This window comes from Protomyctophum bolini (assembly GCF_963924005.1).
Source record: "Protomyctophum bolini genome assembly, chromosome: 12".
Taxonomy (NCBI): Eukaryota; Metazoa; Chordata; class Actinopteri; order Myctophiformes; family Myctophidae; genus Protomyctophum; species Protomyctophum bolini.
In genome coordinates this window covers 36,831,888-36,858,003 of record NC_137873.1, presented here as the reverse complement: position 1 = coordinate 36,858,003, position 26,116 = coordinate 36,831,888, and the positions used below count along the sequence as shown (strand labels likewise).

The following is a 26,116-nucleotide window of genomic DNA, read 5'->3' as shown; positions in this document are numbered from 1 at the left end:
ATTCTCTATGTGCAAGAGTGCAGAGAGAGGTTTTTAAAGAAACTCCCAATGTGTGAAAACCCTACCAATTAAAAAGAAAAGAAAATACATTAACCCATTTTGGGCGGGAAGTACCCTTTTGGTGTTTTAAGCATTATGTTGTGTTTTATCTGTTGAAAAATAGCAGATCTACAAGCTCGTAGCGCGGCACTTAGCTTGTAGATCTGCTATTTTATTTTAAATCGTGAAAATGTGGCACAAATTTCGAATATATATTCTTTCAGAGCGAACATTTCTAACTCATCTAACTCAAATCCTTGCTTCTGGGGGGGGGGGGTCCCTGGAACAACATATTTTCAGATGGGGCTCGGCGGGCAATTACATATATTTTTGGGGGTCCTTGACACGAAAATGTTTGAGAACGACTGCCATAGAAACATGAGTTTCTATGTGTGTAGAATCGTCCTCAGGCCTAAATGGGTTAAAGCATTTCATTTTAACAAAGTTATTTTACATTTTCCCAGCGGGACGCACACGTTAATTCTTACAAGCCATCATCAATGCATTTTCAAGGCCATGATGACCGACTGGTATTATTACCCTGGGTTGTTGTTCCACACTGCCCCCCTCTGTCCCCGCAGGCAAAGGAGACTTCTGACCTCTCCACACAATATCTGCATCTCTATCAAGCAGACAGGGGACCACTGGGGCACAGGAAGAAACAAACGAACACAGCATATATTGAATGAATGTCAAACATTAAAGGACCACTTCAGCACTTTTCAACCTATCTTCATAATAGTAGATCCTCACTAATAATCATGATAAAATGGCACAATTCTTTCTACTGTGTCTCATAGGAGGGCTGTGAGCAGTTCAGAAACCCGTCCACCATCACTGACGGGGAATCCAACCTAATCAAAACTGCAGGCTTTCTAGTCCTGAAAAGTTGCAATGCGAAAATGGAAGCCATCGTTCTCACGATAATACAAATTTTGCAATTTCTTTGTTTGTTTGTTTAAAAAAAAATCTGCCTAACGATGATGTCACTGGTGGACGGGTTTCTGAACTGCCCACAGTCCTCCTATAAGACACAGACTGAGTAGAAACAAATGGTGCCACTTTATCATGATTATTAGTGAGGACCTATTATAATTATGAAGATAGGTTGAAAAGTGCTGAAGTGGTCCTTTAACTGTGAGACCACAAAGATCTGATTCTGAACGACTGTCAGGTGACAACATTCACAATAAAAAGGCACAGTGTGTAAGTATGACCCTTTTCTATCGCACGTGCTCATTTCCGCTTTGATTAAAACGGCAAACGCTTCAAATACAACAATAACATCTTTGAAAAATCTCATCTTACCTATAACTTTCACTGTGTATATGGAGCGGATATTACTGTTCTGTGTCATTAATATTGTGGGGTTGAAACATGATGAAACAAAAATCAATTTTCTCTAAATAGTACAGTAGGTGTGTTTCAGTTGAGATGCCAAATTGAAAGCAGTGTTTCCCCAGGGTTCTTTTAGAAAGCCAGTGGATAGTGTGCACAGTACAACATCCTTTTGTGCACACTATTTACCCCTGGATTGCTTCAGGCTAATGTCTCAATAATTTTCACTCCTTTTGCAGGTCCTTCCCACAAAGGACTTAACTAATGATCCATGGACAAAATGAAGCATTTAAATTTATTCATTAATCATTCATCTCCAGCTCATTGAAAATGCTAAACTTCCACAAAATTAAGATTGAATATTGAAAAGTGATTGAGGGAGACAGCGTTCAGAGAGCGAAGAGAGAGAGGAGGGGGGGGGGGGGGGGGGGAGCAGACGGCGAAAACAAAAACAGGGGCTCCTCTGGAAGAAGAGGGTGTCTTCACATGGGCATGGTCAAGGTGGACGAGGGGGTCCTTAAGTGCTAGTTAAGGTCACGGGGGTTTCACTAGTTGTAATTAGATCTCGAAATCTGGAGAAGCGTAGAATTTCTGTCAACACTGCCTGTAATTATTCTCTTTTCCAATTAATGGTGACATAGATTAATTATCTGATGAGGCAAAGCCAATTGCAATCATTCACCCAGCTAAAATTAGATCAGTCCTGACAGCAGCATGAAAGTCACCTGTTTCATTGTTATGGATTTGCTGCAAGTATTAAAGAGGAGGGATAGCGAAGCGTGCTGGGCTAAGTAAGTTGTCTGGTTCAGGTGAATGTCCAATTACACTCCTATCTGAACTGCAGGCATCCTCTCGTTTGGGCCGGCAGCCGCTGGACTGGCTTGTTTGTTCGCCGTGCCATCGTCGGCGGTAGTAGAGTCATCTGTCAGAGACTGCAGGAACGCGGAGATGCGCTGGATGGCTTTTGACAACTCCTCCTGTTTGAATAAAGGGAAGCAAATAGAATCAATGAATAGCGGGGCTAATTAAGAAAACAGTGACGTTGAATGAGGAGCCAGCAGCACTGACGGAAAACACAGGTCCAATGGTAGCCCCCCTCATGCTGCTGACAACGACATGGCTATACAACTGTGAGAGTTAAAGTTACCAACCCTGTTCTTATTTTTTTTTGCGGAAGAAGGAAGAACAAGTGGCTCCTGGACTGGTGAACCACGTGAGGGTTCAGTGCTCCTCTGTTTTAAAAAACCTCAGCATCCAGTTTTTCTATTAAACTGCCTGGCACTGTCAACCGGCTTGGGAATCTGAACCGGCCTAGCCATGCAGAAATTCTCTGACTAACAATTATATCAGAAACAGGATCTTGGATTACCGTCCCCCGGGAACGGGGCAGTGGGCGTCTGCTCCAATCATTACCGGCCATTCAACAAGGCTCGGCACTAGCTCTCCGCTGTTAGCCATTGTCAATTATGCCATCCCTAGTGTAAACTGGCAGAACACAAAAACTGAACTGCCAGTTCTGGCAGCAGTGTAACAGGATGACAGCCCCCCGCCCTCCCCCCCCCCCACCCCCACCACACACACACACACACACACACACACACACACTTTGCCTCCCACATCCCCCCCTGCTGCTTCCCCCTGGCCTTCCTCCCCTCAAGCTACTTCCAAGCAAAGTAACATTTGGCTTCTGATTTGAACATGCCTTTAGCCGTGAAACTACTTAACCTGACCTCGCTTATGTTCTCTGCTTGTGAGGTTAAGTGGACATGATGGATTAGTATGGGCCCCATCATCAGGATTCAGTCTGCTCCAGCTCCGGTTTGTTCCGGATAAAAACAAAAAAAATTGTATCGGGTTCTATTGATTTATTTATTAGATATTGGCAAGCGATATTGATATTCTGTGAATCGGGCAATTATGCAGCACTTGGATTCTTTAATCTGTGAAGTAACGTAACGATGGAGCTGTTGTGTATATGCACACATAACTCAGATTATCTTTTTGCGGTGTGCACTTAATGTCTGAGGGTCTAAAAAAAAAAGCTTGCATTGGCTGCAGGGTCTTTAATATTATTCGCAGGGGCATTTTTATTTACTCGTTTGTATTGTGTTCTAAGCATACACTTTTTTGTGAGGTTGAAACCTGCAGCTGCATGGTGCATAGAGACAGTCCAGGACTGAACCTGTTTAAAGTGAGTGCTGCCTGCTCTGATGGACCCTGTGCTGGGCTGTGACGGGTGACGGTGCGGCACGCTTGAATACACCAGCTCTTTTGTCCTTCACACTCTGATGCAGCCCTCTGATGGCTCCTCCCCCTCCATGCCCCACTCCTATATCCCTGCCTTGAGCTGTGATCTGCTGGGGCCTCTTCAGGCTGCATGGGCCGCCAGGAGACATAGACCCAGACCCATCAAATACCATGTCAGCAGTCAAGGAGGGGAGGAGATTTAGAAGGAAATATCGCTCAGCGTTATTTCTCAAAAAGATACAGGTGTATAGGAGGGGGGGGAGCCTAATTAAATCATATCAGTTTTGCCTTTAGTGTCTCTCAATGTTATCTCAACTTTTTGGCTGAAATCTATACACAATAATATATATCCAGTGTCTATTTTACAGGTTTGGAACTGATAAACGTGTCCTTTAGAGTTACTAAACTCTTACCACTATAGGGGAAGGAGGAACTACAGGAAATGAGGGTGTGGAGTTCCACAGTATGGTTCCATGCCACCTGCCTCTGCGGTAATGCAGGACAGGACATTTTGTATAGATTCATCACTGTCCCGCTGTCCGCTTCGACCTCATCTCACGTCACAGCACAGATTAGACACCGATTATCCACTAATTGAAGATCCTTCGCTTCTCAACCTTGCGGAATGTGGTCTGGTCTCACTTTTTATTCAGGAAAGAGAAAAGGTTACTTGACTCGACAAAGACGTTTCGTACCTTGGACACTCCTGAGCTTATATGTCTTCTTGTTGAGCCATCTGAATTAACAGCAAACTCAAAGAGAAAAGAATAATAATTCATAACAAACAAATAGTCCCCGTGAAAAAAAAAAACAATACACAAAACTATTCCACGACCAAATGTTGTGGAATAGGTGCGACCGGAGTGAAGGTGTACATATATATAGAGTTATCTGGGGAGGCTGAGCTATCCCCAGATACAGGGTCACCGCATAGGCACTCTCACAGACACACCATCCATCACGTCAGTCTGTGATCTGATGAGTGGATGTATATAGAGTAAGACTGGCGTCTTTAACTCTACCACAGCAGCGATGCGGACAGCCCTGGTGAATGTTTTACTGTGGTATATATTGCTTGCTCCCTGTGCCTGCATGGCCAAATAAAAGGAGGCATTATAGGCAACTCGGTATTTTTGTTGTTGTTTTTGCTTGTTAAAATGTGTTTTCACTTCCTTGACGGGGCTCATACGTTTCTCAGAATCGCATGAAATGAACGTACTACCTATTGCATTTCTGTTAAACTTAATGGTGGCAGGTATACATGTCTTTCCCCCCAACCCCCCCCCCCCCCCCCCCCGACCTATTTTATATGTACAAATACCTGAACTGTTTTTATTTTCTGGTTGGTCTCTTGAGAGAGAGCCTGGCAGTGGTCCAGTTCAGCCTGGCTATAGAGGCTGCGTTGTTTGAAGTATTTCACCATAGCTTCGTGCATCCTCTTCTGCAACAAAGAGAGCTAGGGGGAGAGAAGGCAGAGAAAAGGAATTGGTAAAGCAGGAGAGGAAATTAATGGCAGTGTTCAAGAAGAATGATGGAGGGGAATAGAGAAAGCAGTCAATAGCCCATTCTGCAGTACACGGGCCTGACAGGAATTTCACAGTCTCTTGGTTTCTCTGCCCACTCGTGTGCACTCATCAGAATCCAGTCACATCTGGCTGCCAGGATGGGGGGTTAATTTTCTCTAAATGCTTCAGCAGTTTTGTTCTAGCCGAGGCAAACTCTGTGACTGCAAAGCTGATGAGTAAAATATTTCTACTTCACCCAGTTTAACTTTATACCAATCCCCTCAAGACATATTTTACACATACACACGGAGTCATGAACCCCCCACCGAAACCAGAAATTATTCCCAGTCTCTTGGAAAGACATGCTGCTCGCTTTATTATTTGAACACAGTTTCCAAGCAAAGAGGTTTAAATTCTGATAGATGCCATTGCTCTTTCTTTTTCTCCTTCTTCTCGTTTCTCTCTCTCCCTTCATCTCTCCACTTCTTTGCTACAAAGCTTATCATTGCTTGGCAATGTGTTCCCCAGTGCATAGAAAAACTAAAGCGAATTAGCTCAGCCATCAGCTCCTGCAGGAAAAAAGACAATAACAGGAACGCTCTTTATGGTGTACCCCGTTAAAAGCCAGGAGCAGCGAGAAACAGCCACATAAACAAGGCAGCTCTTACATGTACAGTAGAGAGAGACATGAGAGGGCTTGCAGGAAGAAGAGCAAGGACCATTGGAGGCAAAGTATCGATGTGGTTCTTCTTTTTCCTCATTTATGATACGTACACACACATGTGTGTGTGTGTGTGTGTGTGTGTGTGTGTACTTGTTGCATTCAATGGAGGGAACCAGGATTGGAGGGCACTTTAGCCCAATTCACCCAAAAACACAGCTAAGCTAACTGGCTAACATGCAGTATTCTATCTCACCTTGCATACATGTCTGTTTTAATACGCCATCACCTCACATCCATGATACATCCGTTTTAGTGATGATGCCCTGAGGAACTATTGACATTCAGACTAATCTGTCCTCGATCTCCCTATACTTCTTTGAAACGTTTAATGACATAATAACGAGACAAGACAATTAGCACCTGGTTCTACGATGACTATGCAACTAATCGGAATATGTTGAAATTCTTCCGCGCTACAGTCTAAACGGTACAACAGTACAACTTTTGTATTACTGACACGTTGCACTAAATGCATGAGTACATTCTTTAATGTATAATGTGTAGCAGGCGGCCCTTTTGGGAGCACAAGTGGATTCTTTCCATTCAGTGTTATATATATTAGGGAAGTCTGATGTCAAGATAATATTTCAAGGATAGTTTAGAGATAGCTTTCCTTGGCTCCCTCTGCTGAATATCAACCAATTTACAGGGCTTTCCAAACTAATTAACACTCTGAACATGATTGGTGTGAGAAGTCATATACTGTAATATTGCTTTTAGCTATCAAAATGATTCCAACAAGGCAAATGTAAACGGCAAGGCGGCTTCCAAATGATGGGCAAATCAGTTTAAGACAATTGATTTGTGGGAGATAAACTAACAGCCGTCTGATGGCAACAATACGTTGAAATAGGATGAGTATAGCATTTCAGTGGTGAAATAGAATATCGTTGCCATTGGGCAGAAGTCAGTATGTCCAAAAACCAATGGATCCAAAGTGTTCTTATTCAGTCAAAAGCTTTTCAATGATTACATATTTTAAAGTCCCATTTCGACCTGAGGACGATTCTACAAAATGTCTTCTAAATCCTGACAGTTTTCTTGAAAAACCCATTTTTCTATGTTTGTCGTTCTCAAAGTTGTTCATGTCAAGGACCCCAGAAGCTATAGCCTGTGTAATTGGCCGCCAACCCCCCATCTGAACATATGTTGTTCCAGGGACCCCCCCAGAAGCAAAGATTTGAGTTAAAAACGTTCACTCTGAAAGAATATATTTTCAAAGATTTGCGCCACATTTTCACGATTTTTCAAAAATAGCTAAAGCATAACATAGTGCTTAAAACACCAAAAGGGATTCCCGCCCAGAATGGGTGAATCACTTTCAACCATGGTGTCCCTATTTTGGGCAAAAATCTTCATTCCCCTTCCCCAAAGCAGCAGATCTAACAAGCTCACAATGTGTCCCATTGTTGTGAGGCATTGTGAGCTTGTAGATTAGACTTTAGATCTCACTACCTTTGCGCAATAAAATAACGTACATTTATGAAAGGAAAATATTAAATATGGAGATGCCGGTATAAGGTTTTTGACAGACAGTGGAGATATTAGCCTACATAAATTCGATTAAAAAGAGTTGCAAAAACATGCATCTAGATTTCATTATTATTATTCATTATTATAAACAAGTTATTGTTTATAACTTATAAACAATATAAATGATAAGATTGTTTAGGCACAACATACTGTTGGTGAGAAACTGCTGTTGTTATGAATTTGCAGAGTTGAAACAAACAAAAATGGTGAGGGCTGGATCCAGAGTTAAAAGAAAATCAGGCTTTGATCACGAGCGTGGCAAATCCTGTCCACAGGATTTTATTTCTGCATGCATTTCTCACTTGATAACATTCGTGCAGTTAGATGAGGAATTGCTCATGTAAAGGTATTAGTAATTTGGGGGGAGATACGATGTTGTGTTTTGCTCAAAGCAAAAGGCAGTGCTGGTTGGTTTGGTTCCTCTCTGGTGTCATGGCTGTCATGTGTGATTCCATTTCAGCCTAAACGGTGTCACTGACTATGAAACCGAGACTGTTCAATGTTGTCCAATTGTCTTTTTCAACTAATAAAGATCAGCTGGTTCTATTTTTAACCTTGAAAACCAGGCCCGTGCAGAGAGTGTTAGAGAGGCCGGGGCTGACATCCCGTTAAGAGGGCACTTTTTGGACAAAAATAGCGAAAATAGCAGATCCACAAGATCACAACGCGTCGTGCTGCGACGCGTTCAGAGCTTGTAGATCAGCTAATTTCGGCATGGAAAGGAGTGGCATTTGCATTTCTTTCCCTGTGTAGTAAATGCTGCATTCGTGGTCTGGAGAGGGCAGTTGTTTTACAGACGGGGAAAAAAAGGGCAGGGGCCTGAAGCCCCCGTTGATGTCTATGTGTGCACGTCCCTGATTGTTAACATTGAAAACGCTCCTCCTTTTTCTGAGAAAAAGGTTTTCTCCCTCTGATCTTATGCTGTGTTTTTAACAACATTACGGAGGTTAATGTAACCCCCATATGTTGTGATCTTGTAGATCTGATATTTATATGAAAGATAATGAAAGTGTTTCACCTTGGACTATACCTTCAAGAAGGACCTATGCAAATAAAAATGTACAGTATTTACATGTACCGTCTTCCACCTCCCGTCATACTCCCCTGGGTGCAGAGACTACATAGACATTATGTCACATCCATCATCCTCCTCCACTCAAGTTATCTCATCGTTATTAGTTTGCTGCAGTTACCTCCTCATTGGGTGACCAACTAAAACCGAGCTGGAAATTACCGCCCCATGCAAAGCAGAGCACACCACACCACACCAGTCACTTGGCAAACCTGGGCAGGCCGAATAGAATACAACTAGAAGAGAATAGTTTTACACTAGCATACAACCTGCATGTGTTCTACTTGGATATAAAAGAATAAAAGGGGGGGAATCTTACCTGTGTTTGGAAATGAAAAGATGTCTCAACGTGGTTCTTCTCGTTCAACACACGCGCCGCATCTTGTCTGGCTACCAGAAGGGTCTTCTGGAGATCTCTGTAGTGGCGCGCCAACACAATGTTCTCTTTCAGTGCTATCTTTAGTGCTTCCTATACGAACAACAAAAAGCAACACAAATTAACGTCTACATTGAAATGAACATGGATATTCGGCTTCATAGCATACGCGTGATGAGAATTATTAACCACTTTAAGCCTATAAATGTATATATTATTTCTGCAAAAAATATTTTGTGTAATGGGGGGCGGGGCGGAGGGGGCGGAGGGTACCAGTACAGAGCTGGCCCGGTCAGTCTAAGTATTAGTTTACCAAGTATATAATGTTTAAGTGTAAACTGATGATAAGCATGACAGAATTTACTTGGTGTGCTGGGGCTGATATGAGGAGTTCCATCATTTTTGGTGCCTGTACCGTACTGTACTGTATGTATGAGGCCATAGTAAAGCCTGCATGGCAAAAGCAAGCTGCCACAACGTACAGCAGAATGAATAAGTGCTGAGGCAGCATGATGTACAATATGGCTGTCAAGACACATAATGAGTGATCAAATGTATAGATCAATGTGTCTACATGTGACTCTACAGCAATACATGCCATAATGGAGAGATACAGAGGGAAAGGATTTTTGCATGCTCGAGGGATCTGAGAGTCAATGCAGAAAATAATGGTATAGTATAATAACGGCATGGGAGGGGGGGGGTGACAATGTCATTTTGATCTTTAATGCGGTCATACCAATTCCAAAGCATGTTCTTGGCTAAAAGAGGCAAACAACAGCGGGCTCTATTTACGGAAATCAAGTAAATAACATGTATACGAGGGAGTGTCTCGCTCTGCATGTCCGCCTTTCATCTGCACACATCCCCTTCCCAAAGATTGGATGTGTGGCTAGTGAATATCTCAACTCTACCTGCAGACATAATGAAGTGTGTCTCTGCAGTAAAACAGAACAGCACTAAAGTGATGAGTTTAACCCAGCAGAAAGAGGGGCTGTAAACATGACAAATGCCTGCTATTGATTTCAGGTTTAATTACTCCATGCAGCACTGACAAAGCCCATCTGATGCTGTTGTGAAGTGTAAATGGAACAAATTACACTTCATTGCCCATAAGAAACTGATAGCGTCGGCAGTTTGCATTGTTTACTTTGTCCTCGCCAAACGACAGGCCCTGATCAAATTAACAAATGGCTGTGTGTTTGAAAGCAGACACCTTTGGAGAGGGTGTTGTAGGGATTAGAGATGACCAGAGATTGTGTTGGACCAACATCCAACAGGTCACCTGATTCCGTCTCACAGCACACAATATTGGTGTCTTTCCGAAGGCATCTTCAGAGAGTAACTGACTTGAGCAGGTGTTAAAAAGCGACTACACAATCTGGTACACATTGAATTAAACGTGCCCACACAGATGCATCATGTACTGTACTCGCAATCTCGCACACAGAAAAATACTCTCTAACTCACGCACGCACGCACCCACGCGCATGTGGCATGTGTACACGCACGCACGCGTGCACGCACACACTCACACACACACACACACACACAAAGCCATTAGTAATACTAATCAATTATATCTGACACTCACAACTGAAGAATTAACATTTCTGGAAAAGGAGGTGGGGTTGTAACCTACAGGGGTTTATGGAAGTGTCCTATGCAGTCAGCAATTTTATATGGAATCTTGTATCTGAAATTGTCTGGCCATTCCACTTCATGCACAATGATTTCCGAACAGTTAGTCCATCTTATTATGTTATGCTAATGCAGACATTATATGTGCTTTATATTGAACGCATTGATCAAAGTAACCAATTTCCCTAGAAGTTAACACTCTCTCGCTCTCTCTCTCTCTCTCTGATCTTTTTATTTTGGTGAGGAGCATTGTTGTTTTCCATTTTATTCTGTCAAGTGAAAAGACTAAACCCCTTTTTGCATGGGTGACTTTTATCTGGCTAATGGGAGTTGTGTCTATGAGGAAGACTTCTAATTCTTAAATTGTCTCACGCCAACAACTTCTTTAAAGTTGCTGCACTTGGATGCATGGCAGCGTAAGCTCCATTGCCTTTTCTTGTTTTGAACTAATGCATTCTTGATCACCGTTTAATGAAACTATATACCACATGGCGATTTCACATTAGATAAGCCATGTGAAACCCCCATCAGCAAAGAAGCTCTGGCTGGGGCTGATAATCCTGCAGATGAAAACCTTACAATAAATAGGGGATTCTATTACAAAAGGACCATTTAAATATATGCTGCTTCGTGCACCGCAAACTGCAATGTTTATACAGGCAAATCTTTGTGAGGTGACTAAAAAAACAAACGAAAAATGATGTTTTTTCTTATATTATTGAGGGTCGAAGCTTGCATTGAAATTCCGATTTTAAATCCAGGCCTTCAGGTCACCAAATGGGCCAAGCACCCACCACGCATCATCAAATCTGACCAGAAAAAAGCCTATAAGAACAGTGAGTTGTCATTTGGGAAAAAGCACTTAAACAAGATTGACCATGGCTTGTAATTTTAATTGCTTGCTTCTCTTTTCTCTTCCCAGAAAAAAAACGGCATTTTCTTCTTAAGAAAGGGATTGTGACCTGTAATTCGGTTACGCTAATCCACAAATAAACAATAAGATTTCTCTCCAGCTTGCCTTTGATTTCACAGTGTTTGGCACATGGGCCTTATACACAAAAAGTACAGCATGACAGTCTTCCCCCCATACCATGTCACGTTCACAAAAATAGTTGGGATGATATTTCAGTCACAGTAGCATTGTGGTTACCTTGGTGTCTTCCTTTTTCTTTTGTCTCGCTGCCAAATGAGTAGTATGTGTCTTAATGGATTGCTGCGTCCGTTGTTGGTAGTCATTAATATCAGACTGCAAGGTGTTCATTATGAGGGTAGCTGATTGGTTTTCAAATTCCACAGTATCAAGCACATTTCTGAAAGCAGAAAAGAAAAGTGAATGCTTCTCGACGTCATTTTAAAAATATAATAACAATACAGTGACACAAAATGATGGAATAATGGAATATATTAACTTGTTCTCAGATGTGTTATTAGCATGAAAGTCTCAATTTGATGTGCTACAGTATATCAGTGGTTTTTAACCCTTTTCATATCAAGGCCCATTATTTATTGGCCGAAACGTTGCCTATAAATAAAGTTTGTATTGCAAGTGCAGACGGTCTTTTTGGACTTTATGTGCATTTTTCTGACTCTTGAGAGTGTAAAATTAGGGTCCATTTGGTTTAATTTAACACTCTCAAGAGTTAAAGATCTAAAAGGGATTTGTTTACCAACTTTCCATCTTTTATAGCTATGGGAACCACCTGGAATCCCCTCAAGGACCACTGGTTGAAAAACCACTGTGCTTTATGGATTCTTACTGAAGTTCATCTATGATGTCTGGCATTGCTGCAGCTGTTTTTTCCATGTTATCTGATGCAGCTCTATACTCTGTGGACCTGTTTGACAGGCTACTGATCCTGCTCAGAGTCTGGTCATATCTCTTTATTGTTGCTCTCTGTAACTCCTGCAGTATACACAAAGAATAGGATTCACGTTAAGATAATTCTACACACCTTGGTTGCACCAAATGTTCACACACAGCGCAAAACTGTTTGCCCAACAACAAAATGACCGACTGGCTTTTCACTGAACAAACCTGACATTATCATTTGCTTTTTGCAACCCATAGCATTGCCTGATTTACCTTGACAGCAGTCAGCTGGTCAAATTTGAGTCTTTTCTCATTCTCAAGGCTGTCTGATATGGTCCTGTGCTCAGACTGGATTTTGTGCAGTTTCTCTGTCAAAGCCTTGATTTTCTGAAAGAGACATAATATGCAATTAATTTTTTTACATGCATCTGTTTTGTGTTTTCAAAATACCTAGAAGAACACGACACATTTTTGTACCTGAGATTTATCATTGTAAAGTTTCCGCAGTGCCTCGATTTCCGTCTCCAGGTCTTTCATAGCCGAGGATACATCTTCAAATTCCTTCTGAAGTTCTTGATTGGTGAGCTCCAAATTCAATCGCTCTTGGTGTAACTCTTCAGTGATCGTTGCAGATTGACTCTGACGTGAAGAACATTATATGCATATATATATACATCTCGTATAAAGCCTTATTATTTTCACTGGTTACATTTATAATTCAATTATACGCTGTTGTTTTATTTCTGTAGTGACTCAAGTAGCAGTATAGTTTACCTTAAGCATTGCCGCGCGTTTCACCTCACCCGTCAGCTCTGTTTTCAGGCTTCCTGTCACTTTCTGCAGCATCCGAGCATTTCAGTAGGGAAGACAAGTCACTCCATATAGTATTTAACCACTGAAACCGTATATATACTTTGTTGTCTGGGGGTCCCCAGGGGTCTATTGGTCCCCTCCTTTTTCCCCTCTATACCAAATGTCTTTGGGAAAAATCACCAATCTACAAGCTCACAACTAACACCGGGGACGTTGCAGAGAGTGTTAGAGGGGCATGGGGCTGAAATCCCATAGGAGGGCACTTTTGGACAAAAATAGCTACAAGCTCGCAACGCGTCGCACTGCGACGCGTTGAGAACTTGTAAATCAGCTATTCTCGGGGCGCAACCCAGCACTCTTTAGCTAGTGGAGATGCGGTGTACAACATGGACTTCTAAACAAATTTGTTCAAGGCAAAATACTGCGTTCAAGTTCAGGAGACTTCGGGGGGAAAAAAAGCTATTCTCCTGAATGCTGCATTCCGGCATGGCATAGAATGGACTCAATGGAGTGGCATTTGCATTTGTTTCCACCATAGTAAATGCTGCATTCGTTGTCCGGAAAGGGCAATTGTTTTACAGACGGGTATAAAGGAAAGGGGCTGAAGCCCCCTTTGATGTCTATGTGTGCACGTCCCTGACTAACACAACACATTGCAATGCATGATTGTGGTAATGTCCATTACAACATGCCCATAACAGGGATGCTAGGGTTACAGTGGCTAATAATGTACACAGTATAGTTGCGAATGCAATGAGCACTAACTATGAGACCTATAGCAGAACATGTCTGTCTGTCTGTGTGTCACGCTGTAACACCACCCGCCCGCGACCAGAGGGCGCAGCTGTATCACAGTAATCACACACACAAAACACACACACACACACACACACACACAGACACACACACACACACACACACACACACACGGTGACACACACACACACACACACACACACACACAAACACACACACACACACACACACACACACACGCACACAAACTTAACTTAAAAAAAAAAAAAAAAAAAAAAAAACACGCACGCACGCACTAAGGCTGTCCCCAAACATTCAAGGTTCGAATGTTCGCTCGTTAGGGTTGGCACTCGAATCTTAATGAATGGGTTTGAACCCTTTTTTATTAACTCGAAAATATATCTCGGCGAGAATGTGATATATGTTAAAAAGTAAGTTTCTCGTGCATTCCTGTCAGAAGTTAATTTGGTGATGGGCCTGCAGCCAATCAGCCAATCAGCAACAAACACACGCACACACACCAGCACGGCACAATTTGAGAAAAAGGTTAGTTCTCTCTCTCGCTGCGCTGTTGCGTCTGTCTGTCTGTGTGTGTGTGTGTGTGTGTGTGTGTGTGTGTGTGTGTGTGTGTGTGTGTGTGTGTGTGTGTGTGTGTGTGTGCCATGGCAATGTATAGGTATGTTTTTTCAATGCCAATAAAGCTCCTTTGAATTGAAAAAAAGTGTGGTGACTGCGTGTGATTGGCTAACGTTTAGGAGGAGCCAGGCTGCTGATTGGCTCCTGTGATGGCCTCAACTATAAAAGCTGTGTGGTGGAAGCAGCATTCTTCCTGGTGTGTGTTTGGTCTGTCTGTAGCAAGAAGTTACACACCGTCTGGCTGTAGCAAGAAGGTAACTACATGTTAAACTTAAACCTTTAGCTTTGTTTTAAATGATTCAGTTTGGGTAACTTGATCTGTGAATGAATGCCACTGAGATGTGGAGTTATGTTTTATAACCAGAGTTAAGGTAACTGTTCCAATATGGCTCATGGTGTCTTTTTGACTGGCATTCAAACTCTTCAGACAGTGGACAGGGTCCATTTGGTTCCATTTGTACACTGAGAGCTGTAAGGGTCCATTTGGTTAAACATGCTAACACTTCATCTTCAATATAAAATTGGTATTGTCACAAACATCATTCAAAGCTGAAGGGAAAACATATTTCAAAAGTTGGGGGGGAAATGTATATATTAAAAATGTAAGCTTGGGGGAGGGATGTTAAGTTGTAAAATATGGGTTGTGGGGGCTGACAAGGCTATACAGCCACATGTGTTTCTAATGTGATGTAGGCCTACAGAACACTAATGACACTTATCTTTTCTCTTCATGTAATTCCAGAATATGAAGAGTCACTGCACCAGTGGTGTAGGCAGCACCAAGCCCTGGACCCTGAGACGAGCCATGTCCGTGGGCCCCACAGCCCCACCAATTTAGGCTTCCGAGGATCCCCACCCTGGAGCCCATGTAAAGTGTCCCAGACCGATGCCCCCCTCCCTGCACAAGACATTGAGGTAGGAACTGTACGCTATAACTGCTGCTGGGAAGAGCTGCTTGCTGCGCAGTGAGTACAAATCTTGTTTATTGTCCTTTGCTGTCGCTGGTGTGGTTCTGCAGGGTACTGATGGTGTTGCTCTCGTTTGCGTTCCGGCTTCCTGCGGTTGCGTTGCGTCGGGCTGCCTGCTGTTGCACTTGTTTGCGTTGCGTCTTTTGCGTCGACTGCCACAATTTCGGCCGGTTCTGTCATTTCACCTCATTTCACCTAACTTGTGGACACTGCCTGTCTTCTGCAGAAGAACGTGATGGTTCACGGTAAGTATCTGTTTTTGTATTCTTTGCTGCTGGTAGGGTAGGGCTGGTAGGGTAGGGCTCCTACTAGTGTAGGTTTTTGCGTTGCATCGCAAACTAAGCACTTTGGCACAGGCATGGAGCTCCTGGTTTACTGGGATGGGGTTCGATTCCCTGCTGCGCCCTGCTGACTGTTCACTCAAACTGGTCCGACTGTTCACTCAAACATTCCTGCCGAAGTTCGAGTCCTAAAATAAGGGCTAGGGTACAGCCTTAACACACACACAAAAACGTACAAAAATAAAATAAAAACACGCACGCACACAGTCACATACACATATTTTAGATTTTAGTGAGCCCAGTGTCTCTGATGTCATCAACACTGGGCTCAATGCCTTCCTGGACTACAATTCCCATAATGCGTTGGTGCACTGCTTGTGTTTTACCTTTAACTTAAAAAAAAACCTTAAAGTATGTAATTTATTCTAATTGTTGTTGCAATTTACGAGCTGCGTTCGCTTCCCGCGTCCACGCGTCTTACTTGTATATAGGGTGTGTATGTTTCCACTAACCCTGGCCTTCTGTTCGTCCATGAAGGTGAGCTGCTCCTGCTCCTCTCTCCTGGTCTTGATGGCACCATGCTGGGCTGCAACCTGGGTCAGTTCATCTTTGGCGCGGTCCCTCTGCTCTTCACTCTCACAGATCTCTTGAAGCATGGCCTTCTTGTCCATAACATTCTGCCTCACCGTTTCTTCACTATATATACACAGAAATGCAGATGCACACGAGCGAGTAAATCTACACCAGAAATGACCTTGCAACAAATGAAATGACTATAATCCAGTTGATGGAATGCGACTTTGCTATTGCTGCTCATATCTTGTACTCTGGGAATGAGTTTCATTTGAAATTGTAGAGACACGAGTATTCTGAAGATCGATACCCATTTCACCTTTTGATAATATGTAATTGTGATGTATTTTCACGATGAAATGATTCTGCCAGAGTACATGTTTCATGTGGTTGTGGTCTCATTTTCAAAGTGATTATCTATACCTCTTGGACATTTTCAGCTTGTAGTCTTGGACTTCTCGCTCGTACTCTCTGCTGTCCTCTTGGAGTGCCATTAGTGCTTTGTGTTTGCAATGGAACTCCTCTTTTAAGCGAAAGACCTGTTCCTCCCCATCCAGCTTCTGGAAACAAGGAACAAGTTAGAGTATCAATGCAATAGTGACCACAACAGCAAGGCTGACTGGATTCTGTGTCGACTAATAGCAACATCTCCGGCTTGATACCGGCTGGACACCTGTGTTGCATGATTGTCATTCCTAGCTCTCTCTGCACTCAATTTCCTTATACTTGCAACTGTACTGTTATCTACAGTATTAACAAAACCTGTGTGTGTGGGTTACTGAAAAGACTGTATACTGGTTGGAATTAGCACTCGCCCCTGAATGTCGATCAGAACAAACACAATGGCCTAAATTGCCAATTGTACACTGTATAGGCCTCGTGTGAAACACTCTGAACATGTCTCATGCTGAATTGGCCATAAAATTAATTAACTTAATTATATAAATACACCATAACAATATATGATATACTATATATTATTTAACAGAAAGGTACTGTAACTTGACAGAAGTCAACAAACATTACGACCGCACACTTTGTTGGCAAACTTGGCTTAATGTGATTAGAAACTATCAAATAGAATGCAGATAATTAAACATAGCACACATAGCACATAATGGCACACTATACTGACTTAACTGAACACATAATCACAAAACGCCCACAAATACTGCTACTCACATATCAAGAATGACACACACTGCACAGGTCTTTACTGTTGGCCAAACTGAACTGAAATGAAGCTCTGTGGCACATCAAGCTGGAATCACTGGCTCTGATTGCAGTGTGCAAGCCTAAATTACTATTTGACCAATAAGGCCATACAGCCTGTTAAGGAGCTAGTCTTTGATCAGTTAACTTCAGAGTCAAATAGCTGAGTGATCAGCACCCAAAACACCTGTGGCAATCAGGGCCTCTCCACTGTTGTGTGTGCTGCTTGTGTATGCTTGTGTGTGCTGTGCGTATGCTTGTGTGTGAGCACTGTCCAGGGCCTTTCTTACAGTACTGTTATCTACAGTATTAACAAAACGTGTGTGTGTGTGTGTGTGTGTGTGTGTAGGAGGAGTCTGAGGAGACTTGGCTATTATATGACTGTATAAGTTGCAATATTTTCTAACAAGTATAATATCATTTTACAATACGGCTAAAAGGTTATATGAGATTACTTACAGCTTTTGTAATGGTTTCTTGTAACTTAGTTAGCCGCTCATTCAACACGGCTGTCTTTCGGACTTCTCCCTCTATTTCAATATTCAGTTTCAAGACCTATACAGTAAAAAGAAAAAGCCAGAAAGGTGAATTAGACTAGTGCTGTCAGCTGTGTGAAGTCAAGCATTGTGTGTGTATTCAAGCATATTGCAGTACACTGTATCAGTTACCCGGTCACTCAGAGATGTCTCGCTCGCCTCCATTTCAGGAATATGCTCCAATATGGCTGCACACTGTTTTTTCTTTTGAGCAGCCAGTTGTTCGGCATCCTTCTTGTTGGTACACTGAACTTCCAAATGTGCCTTCGACTGATTTAGCTCTTTTCTGGAAATAAAAGGAAAAACAAAATATAAAAAGACACATCATGACCATGTGTGTACATGTACCACCATGTGCATATGATGATGATGTAACTATATGGCTTATGCTTCACAGGGGATGCTTTTTAATACCTTCCAATTATTTGGCTTCTTTGACGGTGATGCCCTTTTGTTTCCATTCATGAAGTAGACCCTTTGATACTCACCGTTTTTCAGCCAGCTGATTCCCGAGGTCCTTCATTACTGACTCCATTGATCTCCTTTTATTGTCCGCCTTTTGTTCATTCTCCTTTAACTCCTCCTCAGCCGAATGCAGATACTTGTGTGTTCTCGTGCTCATTTCATCAGCCTACAACAAACAGAGAAAACAGGGTCGTATTTCCGGCAGATGCCATTTTGTTCATAGAATTGGAATTTCTTTCCTGTACATGTTGGTATTGACGTTATAAACACACTAATCATCGTCTAATCATGCCCTAGCTGTTAAAAGGAAGTGCTGTGACTCCCATGGCGGTATGCAGCACTGAGGCCATCAGATAAAAATGGGTTAAAACATATGTATAATCGGTATGTATCGGTAAAGTATGGTCTCACAAAGCAGTCCTCGCTGAGAGAAGTGGCGAAGACAGTCAACATAAAATTTAAAAAGGTTTAGAAAAATGGTGTTGACACAATATGCAATTATTCTTTATCGTAAGGTACAGATTTGTGCACGCATCGGATCCGAGCATTAGTCTACTACTATACCCTTGCTCTTAGAGCAATTGTATGATGATTGTATTTTGGTAAACGGTGTCAGTAAATGCATTTTGCCATAAATTATAATTTATGAGTAAAGCAATATCATAAATAGAACTTTTCTGTGCATACGCCTTCATTTGATTGCTATAGCGTTCAGCGGTCTGTCTGCCGTTAACAATTAGTTTGTTTTATTGACAGTTGAAGGAAACAGATAGCCTACATACTGTACAATGGATACTATATGCTGTATGTACTGTGCCACCATTGCACCATAGCTTCAAACCCATGTAAACAGCAAGCGGATGGTTTCCCAGGAGAGTGAATTCCCTTTCTCACCAAATTATCCTAGTGTCTAGTAGTTAGTACATTTACACAACAGTATAAATGGTTGTGATTTTAAAAACAGACGGTGAGAGCCACTGTTATGCAATGATGTTATTTGTGATGCTTTTTAGTTAAAACAAAAGGTTTTTTTGTTAACAGCTTAAAGCTCTATATTCTGATAGTAATCATTGTTACAGTAGTCCCCCATCTCTCCAGCTCTTCAATAAACAGAAATTTTCCCCCCAGATGGGTTGATAATTTCAACCAATAATGAGAGACTATATAAACTTCATTTATTTTATAAGTGTTCCTGTTCCAATGTTGTCTGTTCATTTCATTGTGTAATTACTTCCAATGTCACTTATTTATCCTATCCTGTATGAGTTTGCTCTTCTGATAAAATTGATATCTTGACCAAAACATTCTGTTAACTAAAGAGCTGGAGAGCTGGGAAGAACGCTCACACTATCTTTTATAAAATTGTGTTGCAGATTAAACATTTTCATAGATTTCATAGTGTTAATGTTTTTTGTTTCTTCCCCAGAATAAGTTCCTCCGAAATGAAAACGTCTGGGTTTCTGAGGCTAAGTTCCTCCTATCACACAAAGATTTGGCGACCCCCTTGTAGTATCTCTGACTCTGAGGACCACCTAGTCTTAAGGGTACCAGACCTTGTTGAAGACCCTTGCTCTATAACAATGATATAGCTAGAGCTATTTAACACTTATTTTAACAAAACAACAATATATGTGTTTTGACTGCTAGTTTTCTCATCATCTTTTATAGGGGCATCACAATGTACGTTGTGTTTCAAAGCAATCGCTCCCCAACACACTCACACTCATTGACACACATTTCTTATCAAGAGAGTTGTCTATATACCTCTATTTGGGCAGTGCTCATTTGGTTCAGGGCCTCAACCTCCAGCTCTAGCTTTTCCTTAACAGCAGGACCATGTTTTTTGACAACGCTGATGTCCTCATGTAAGCGCTGGTTCAAAAGCTCCATATGCTCCACTTTCTCCTGCACTTGCTCAAGCTTCTCTTTTCTCCGTTTCAGGTGCCACTTGAGCTCAGCGATGTCTCTGGTGCAAGCCTCGTGCTCTAAAAAAAAATGCAAAGATATATTAATTATATAAAATAATGGGAAAGTTATAATAATACAGAAGAGCTGTTTGGAGAGGGTATAAACCTTTTTGGACTACAAGAGGGTACTCCTGTTGCTTCCACAACGAAAAACTGTCAACTTTACTCTCCAAAGCTCTCTTGGTTCTCTTCTCCCTTTGAAGAGCCTCCTCTGCATCCTGACGATCAGCCTCCAGACGCTCAATCAGATACAGAACTTCCACCAGTACATCTGTTGTTTCCTTCCGAAGCGGGGGCAATGGGCCGCTGTCTGTGGGAGAGATTGCCAACATGAAGATTCTCGCACTTGAGTGTTTATGTATGATCAAATCATTATTAACCTGAAAGGATGTTGTGTGAAATTGTTTTAGAAATATATACGGAATACATGTCAGCCTCAAACAGCCTCATACAATTAAATACGTTATTTCACCTCTCGCACCGAGTCCAATGCCTTCGATGAACAACTCTGTAGTTACAAGGGATTTGATATCGGAGTCATGTGACTGAAACCTGGTTAAAGAAAAATGTAAGAACCTCAGATATGGATATTATGCATATAGGGTTAGTAATGACAATTAGGGAAAAAGTAACTGTAATGACAATTGGACAAAATGACAAAAAGGAGGTGAAACTTAATTCACCTTAAATGTTTGCGGTATGGCTGTTTCTCATGTGGCTGGAGATTTCCAGACTGGAGGAAAACAAACAAAAGGATGGGGCAAACACATACAATAGTGCTCCATTTTCGTCACCGCTAAACCCCTTATCCCTAAACTTCTTTGCCTTTTCTTTTTTTTTACTATTTTGCTAAACATTTTTGAATAGTTAAAATGGCCAGTCTACAAGCTCACAATGTGTCAACGTAGATTGGCTAGTTGAACTATTCAAAAATGTTTTTCAAAATAGTAAAAAAGGGCAAAGAGGTTTAGGGATAAGGGGTTTAGCGTTGACGCAAATGGAGCCCTTTTGTTCCTCCAGGTAGATTAGCTTATTACACTTGTAATGTATCAGATGTTTGATCACTACCAGTAGTGGACAGTAGCTACCGGTAAGTACATTTACTTGAATGCTGTACATTTTTGGAATATTTAAAACAGTTGTATTTTGCAAGCTGATGACTCTCGCTCCGCTACATTTAAAATATGGTAATTTTGACTCCACTACATTTCTAGGAAGGGACTCTTAGGACCGAAACTTACATATAACATATACTGTATTATGAATTATGAACCACTTAAGCCATATTCCATATAGTGAAAAGAGCAAAGCGCAATGTGAGCTTATAGATTTGTTATTTTGACAATTTTTGTTATTTTCTGAAAATGCCTGAAAGTTTCTAAACATTTCCTGAAAATGTATTGTGTGCTTTTGAATACTTAATAGATATACTTTGTCCACACTGATCACATCTGACACCAGCGGTTTACCTGTTGACACCAATTCTCCACCTTGCTCTTCAGCTCTTGGATGTGGAAAATAGCTTTGTTGACACATGGCGAGGGGGTGTTAACCAAGGCACATCTGCGACGTCTGCCGGGGCAGACGGCTTGAAAATCTTCTTGATCTTGGGGAGATGCACAACACTGACAACTGAATTTCAAATATATCACTTGGAGACATTTATTTTGAGCGATGCAAGTCAACAGTTTACAGCCTCTCCGGTATGGCAGAGGAGATACAGTATATGTACTGGACTGAAATCTCTAGTAACTCACTGAATCAAATCAAAAGGGAAATTTGAAATAATGACTACCGGTTACAATTTTCTTTATATGTTTTAATTTTTTTGTAAGTCTGAAATAAATTTTATATGGCTTTGACTGTAATTCTCTGCTTTTCCTTCCCTTTCCCTAAGATTCAAGATGTTTATTGTCACCCAGATATACAAGTACATGCATTGTGGAAAAACTTAGGTTGGGGATGCTCCACAATACCCATTAATAAAAACACTAAATAAACAACATCTATTAATAACATAATAATATCTTTCACCATATTGGAGGCGTCAGTGAGAGAGTAGAATCTCAATCAACTAGTTTGAGAACCTTGAAGCAAACCCACAGGCAATATTCTTTGTGGTGAAAGGACGCCATCTGGCTGCCAAACGACAAGCAACACGCCAACAGACTATATGCCACAGCCATTCACAGCTACTTTGGACAGTTATAGGACATTTTTAATAAAATGACAACCAATGTATTTTACAATTCTAGTTACATACCCAAATTCTTCGTAAATAAATGTAGCATTTATCAAATCTACAAAATCAGATCATGTCATACTACTGTATGTGTATTGCTACCTAATTTTACTGTGTGTCTTTTTTTTTTCTTGCCTTTATTTGACAGATACATAAAGCAGAGAGACTATGGAAATAAGGAGAGAGAGAGAGAGGGTAGTGGAGTGACACACAGAAAATTATTCGTCCTGACGGGAATCGAACCATGCAGGCCCAGGGACTTGATGCTACAGAGCCAACGTGGTACACGCCCACCACTAACCATTTGGCTATCCGGTCACCCATGTCACATTTAATCATATGATGTATGATGCGTTTCATGTTATTCCATAAACTCCTCATGCACAGACAACATGAATGATACTATGTCTGCACCTCTGCACGATGCATAATATCATGCAAGAGTGGATCAGTGCTGGCAGTGTGACTGTGAAGCTGACAGCAGTAGTTGATATTGACACCAAAATGTCAACAAGATACAAAATCTCCTGTGTTCTGCAGGATTTCACGGCACAGTGTCATAATCACGGGCCTCTGTCTGACTGTATACAGTGCGCCCCCATGAGATGATGTGACTGTTTGCCTCAGTGTGCCTCTGCCCTCCCTTTCTCTGCTCCAACTATGACCCAACTGGGTCATATTATGTCGTGTGTCAGGTTCTATGCCAGTGTTATGTTTAAGTTCAGTTATTGTGTTAGTTATTTTGTGAGTGTCCTCGTAAATTATATCGTCTTCAACTCTTCATCTTCTACGTTTGTTTGAGTTCCTGCACTTGGGTCCAAGGTTACACCAGTTCCTCACTGTTTGACAACATGACGTCACCCTGCTTGAGTGACGTCATCTAAAACTGAAGTATGTGCGGGTCTTAAAGGCTTTGGGTTCAGTGGGCCTTAAGGGCTATTCATAGTCTGGCTTTCGGTGAAGAGGTGACCACCGAAAACATGACAGTCACGCCGTGGTGGTCACCGGTCACATAACCGGTCACACGTTTTGAGTCCACTGTATAATTTGAACAATTAGGTTGTGTCTGTGTATAGAGTTAAAAAAAAAAAAAAGGGAACAAAAGTAGCCTAGGCTATACAGCATAATGCCACTTTTGGAGTCCCTTGTGCAGTTCTGTTCATCTGCAGTATAAGGCATAGATTTTATATGAACCTTATTATCCATGGTTGGTATATCAATTATAAAACAATTATAGCCAGACAAAACCCTTGAGGGTCTGCAATAGGATATAGCCTGCTGCAAATCATTTTGATGATTATATATTCTTTAAGTATTTATTTTGTTAATTCCATTTCAAGCAGGTGGCTTGAAAACACACACACACACACACACACACACACACACACACACACACACACGCACACGCACGCGCGCGCGCGCGCGCACACACACACACACACACACACACACACACACACACACGAGAACGGTGAGCCACCACAACACGTTCATGCATGCAGAAGAAGACGACGGTAGGTTATCCGGAGAACTCGCCTACCAACTTCATTTAAAGTGCATTGAATTGAGAGAGAGAGAGAGAGAGAGAGAGAGAGAGAGAGGGGAGAGTTGTTTAGAGTTAACAGTAACACTAGGTAGTAAACTAGTAACAGTAACACTATAGAGAAAGTAGGAATGCTAAAAGTTTAAACACCAATTAAGTACCGAAACGATGTAATTCATTAATAAACAATTCTTAGGCCACACTTTAACAATATTGGTATAAGGTATTCACATACTCACCAGAAAGACAGTGGGCTGGCAGGATGGGGTTCGTTTTGCCTTGCATCATCAAATCGAGTCACAAGTATATGCAATCATGCTCACTCAAGCACGTGTACCAGAATACTGAATTACTGATGCAAACGCGCGCGCACGGACGCACGCACGCGCGCGCGCGCACACACACACACACACACACACACACACACGACAAAATCAAACAAACACTATACACACAGTCAGTAGTAACAAACACAATACAAACCTTGTAGATCATTTCCTTCTCTTGAAGGGAATCTAAGGGGTTCAACTTCCGGCATCGGGGTAACAATGTTGAATCATCAGTCAGTCAGCACCTCTGCAGGGGTCTCCTCCTCTCCTGGTAGGCTAGAACATTTAGAAATAGAACATTTAAATTGTTAAACTGCAATTCTGCAACCACATAAATCTGAAATAAAACATTTTTAACAATGGCTATTTCATCACGGGCTGTGTTGTTAGTTGTGGCTAAACTTGCCTCCCACGTTCTGGATGCTGTGACTCTGAGCCAAGTTTTGTTAAATTGCCAATGAAACTTTAATGAGTTGTGGTCGTTGTCATGGCAGAAAAGAAAGTGAGAGCAAAAAAAAGTTGCTGCTATCAACTTACTTGTGAAATGGCTCTTATGTGTTATTATTATCCTTTACCCGAGAGCCGATTATCTGCCCGAAGTTAGGCCTATCCTCCTACTGCAAAGTTTGCCCCGGCTAATAAAGCAACAGTGGCAACAATGTATTGTGTCGTCTCGCGACCGTTGAGTTAACGTGCTGTCAATCTCCACTCAGCATAATATGCTGCGGTTGCCTAGCAACAAGCAGGTTCAGAGTGAAAGTCGGGGCTGCATTCAAGACTAATGACTAGAGAACAGTAAATTCACTTTCTGTTCAGCTGAGCAGCTGCACGGGTGAACCGAACCTTTGTCATTGTGTGTTGCACAATTAACTTTGACACATAGCCTACATTCAATAGGCCTACGTTTATAAGTAGCCTACACTGTACAGGCACAGCAGAAATACAGACAAAGACAAGACAAGATTAATGTCAGAGGCATGTGAAAAGCCTATATGCTAAAGTGAAAATCCACATAAAAAAGAAAAACTTTGCAGGCTTTACACAAAAGCCTATGGGTATTTTATTTGGATCGCAAATAGAGCAGCTATATTGCTCTAGGCTATATTATAGCCCTGAAGACAATGCACGTTAATTTGATATTGGTAATAGTCTTGAATTCTAGCTAATTGGGAGAGTTGCTCCCTGAAAATGATTGATCTATCAAAACAAATAATAGAATTAGGCCCAACACTAGATTAATTAATTACCACTTTCAGACAGCGTTAATCTCCTTTGTTCTAACAGCAAAACAGCAGGATTTGGATTAGGGACAATAAAGTATACTAGGTCTACACCTTGATTAATACAAATCGTGAGAGGCAAAACTGTGTTGAGTTGAGTCAGTGCACGGTGTGGAGGTGTGTAGCCGCCCCCCCCCCCCCCCTCAAGTAAAATGTGTATCCTAGTACCAGCCAGAAGAGTAGATAAAAACTGACGCAAGTGAAGAGATTCCGCATTACGTCATCGCAGA

At 41.7% G+C, this 26,116-nt stretch overlaps 1 protein-coding gene across 1 annotated transcript; it reads right to left on the bottom strand.

Moving 5' to 3' along the window:
* Positions 1 to 1,787: 1,787 nt before the first annotated feature.
* On the bottom strand, positions 1,788 to 24,815 carry ccdc178 (coiled-coil domain containing 178; the record flags this gene model as incomplete). Its single annotated transcript, XM_080778173.1, has 19 exons — positions 1,788 to 2,354; positions 4,946 to 5,080; positions 8,778 to 8,927; positions 11,626 to 11,785; positions 12,233 to 12,378; positions 12,559 to 12,672; positions 12,763 to 12,924; positions 13,060 to 13,122; positions 16,252 to 16,435; positions 16,736 to 16,872; positions 17,984 to 18,079; positions 18,193 to 18,346; positions 18,549 to 18,691; positions 20,290 to 20,510; positions 20,599 to 20,802; positions 20,965 to 21,044; positions 21,176 to 21,225; positions 21,962 to 22,098; positions 24,761 to 24,815. The coding sequence occupies 19 exons, from the start codon at positions 24,813 to 24,815 to the stop codon at positions 2,199 to 2,201; spliced, it is 2,547 nt and encodes an 848-aa protein (XP_080634299.1). The 3' UTR covers positions 1,788 to 2,198.
* Positions 24,816 to 26,116: the final 1,301 nt, after the last annotated feature.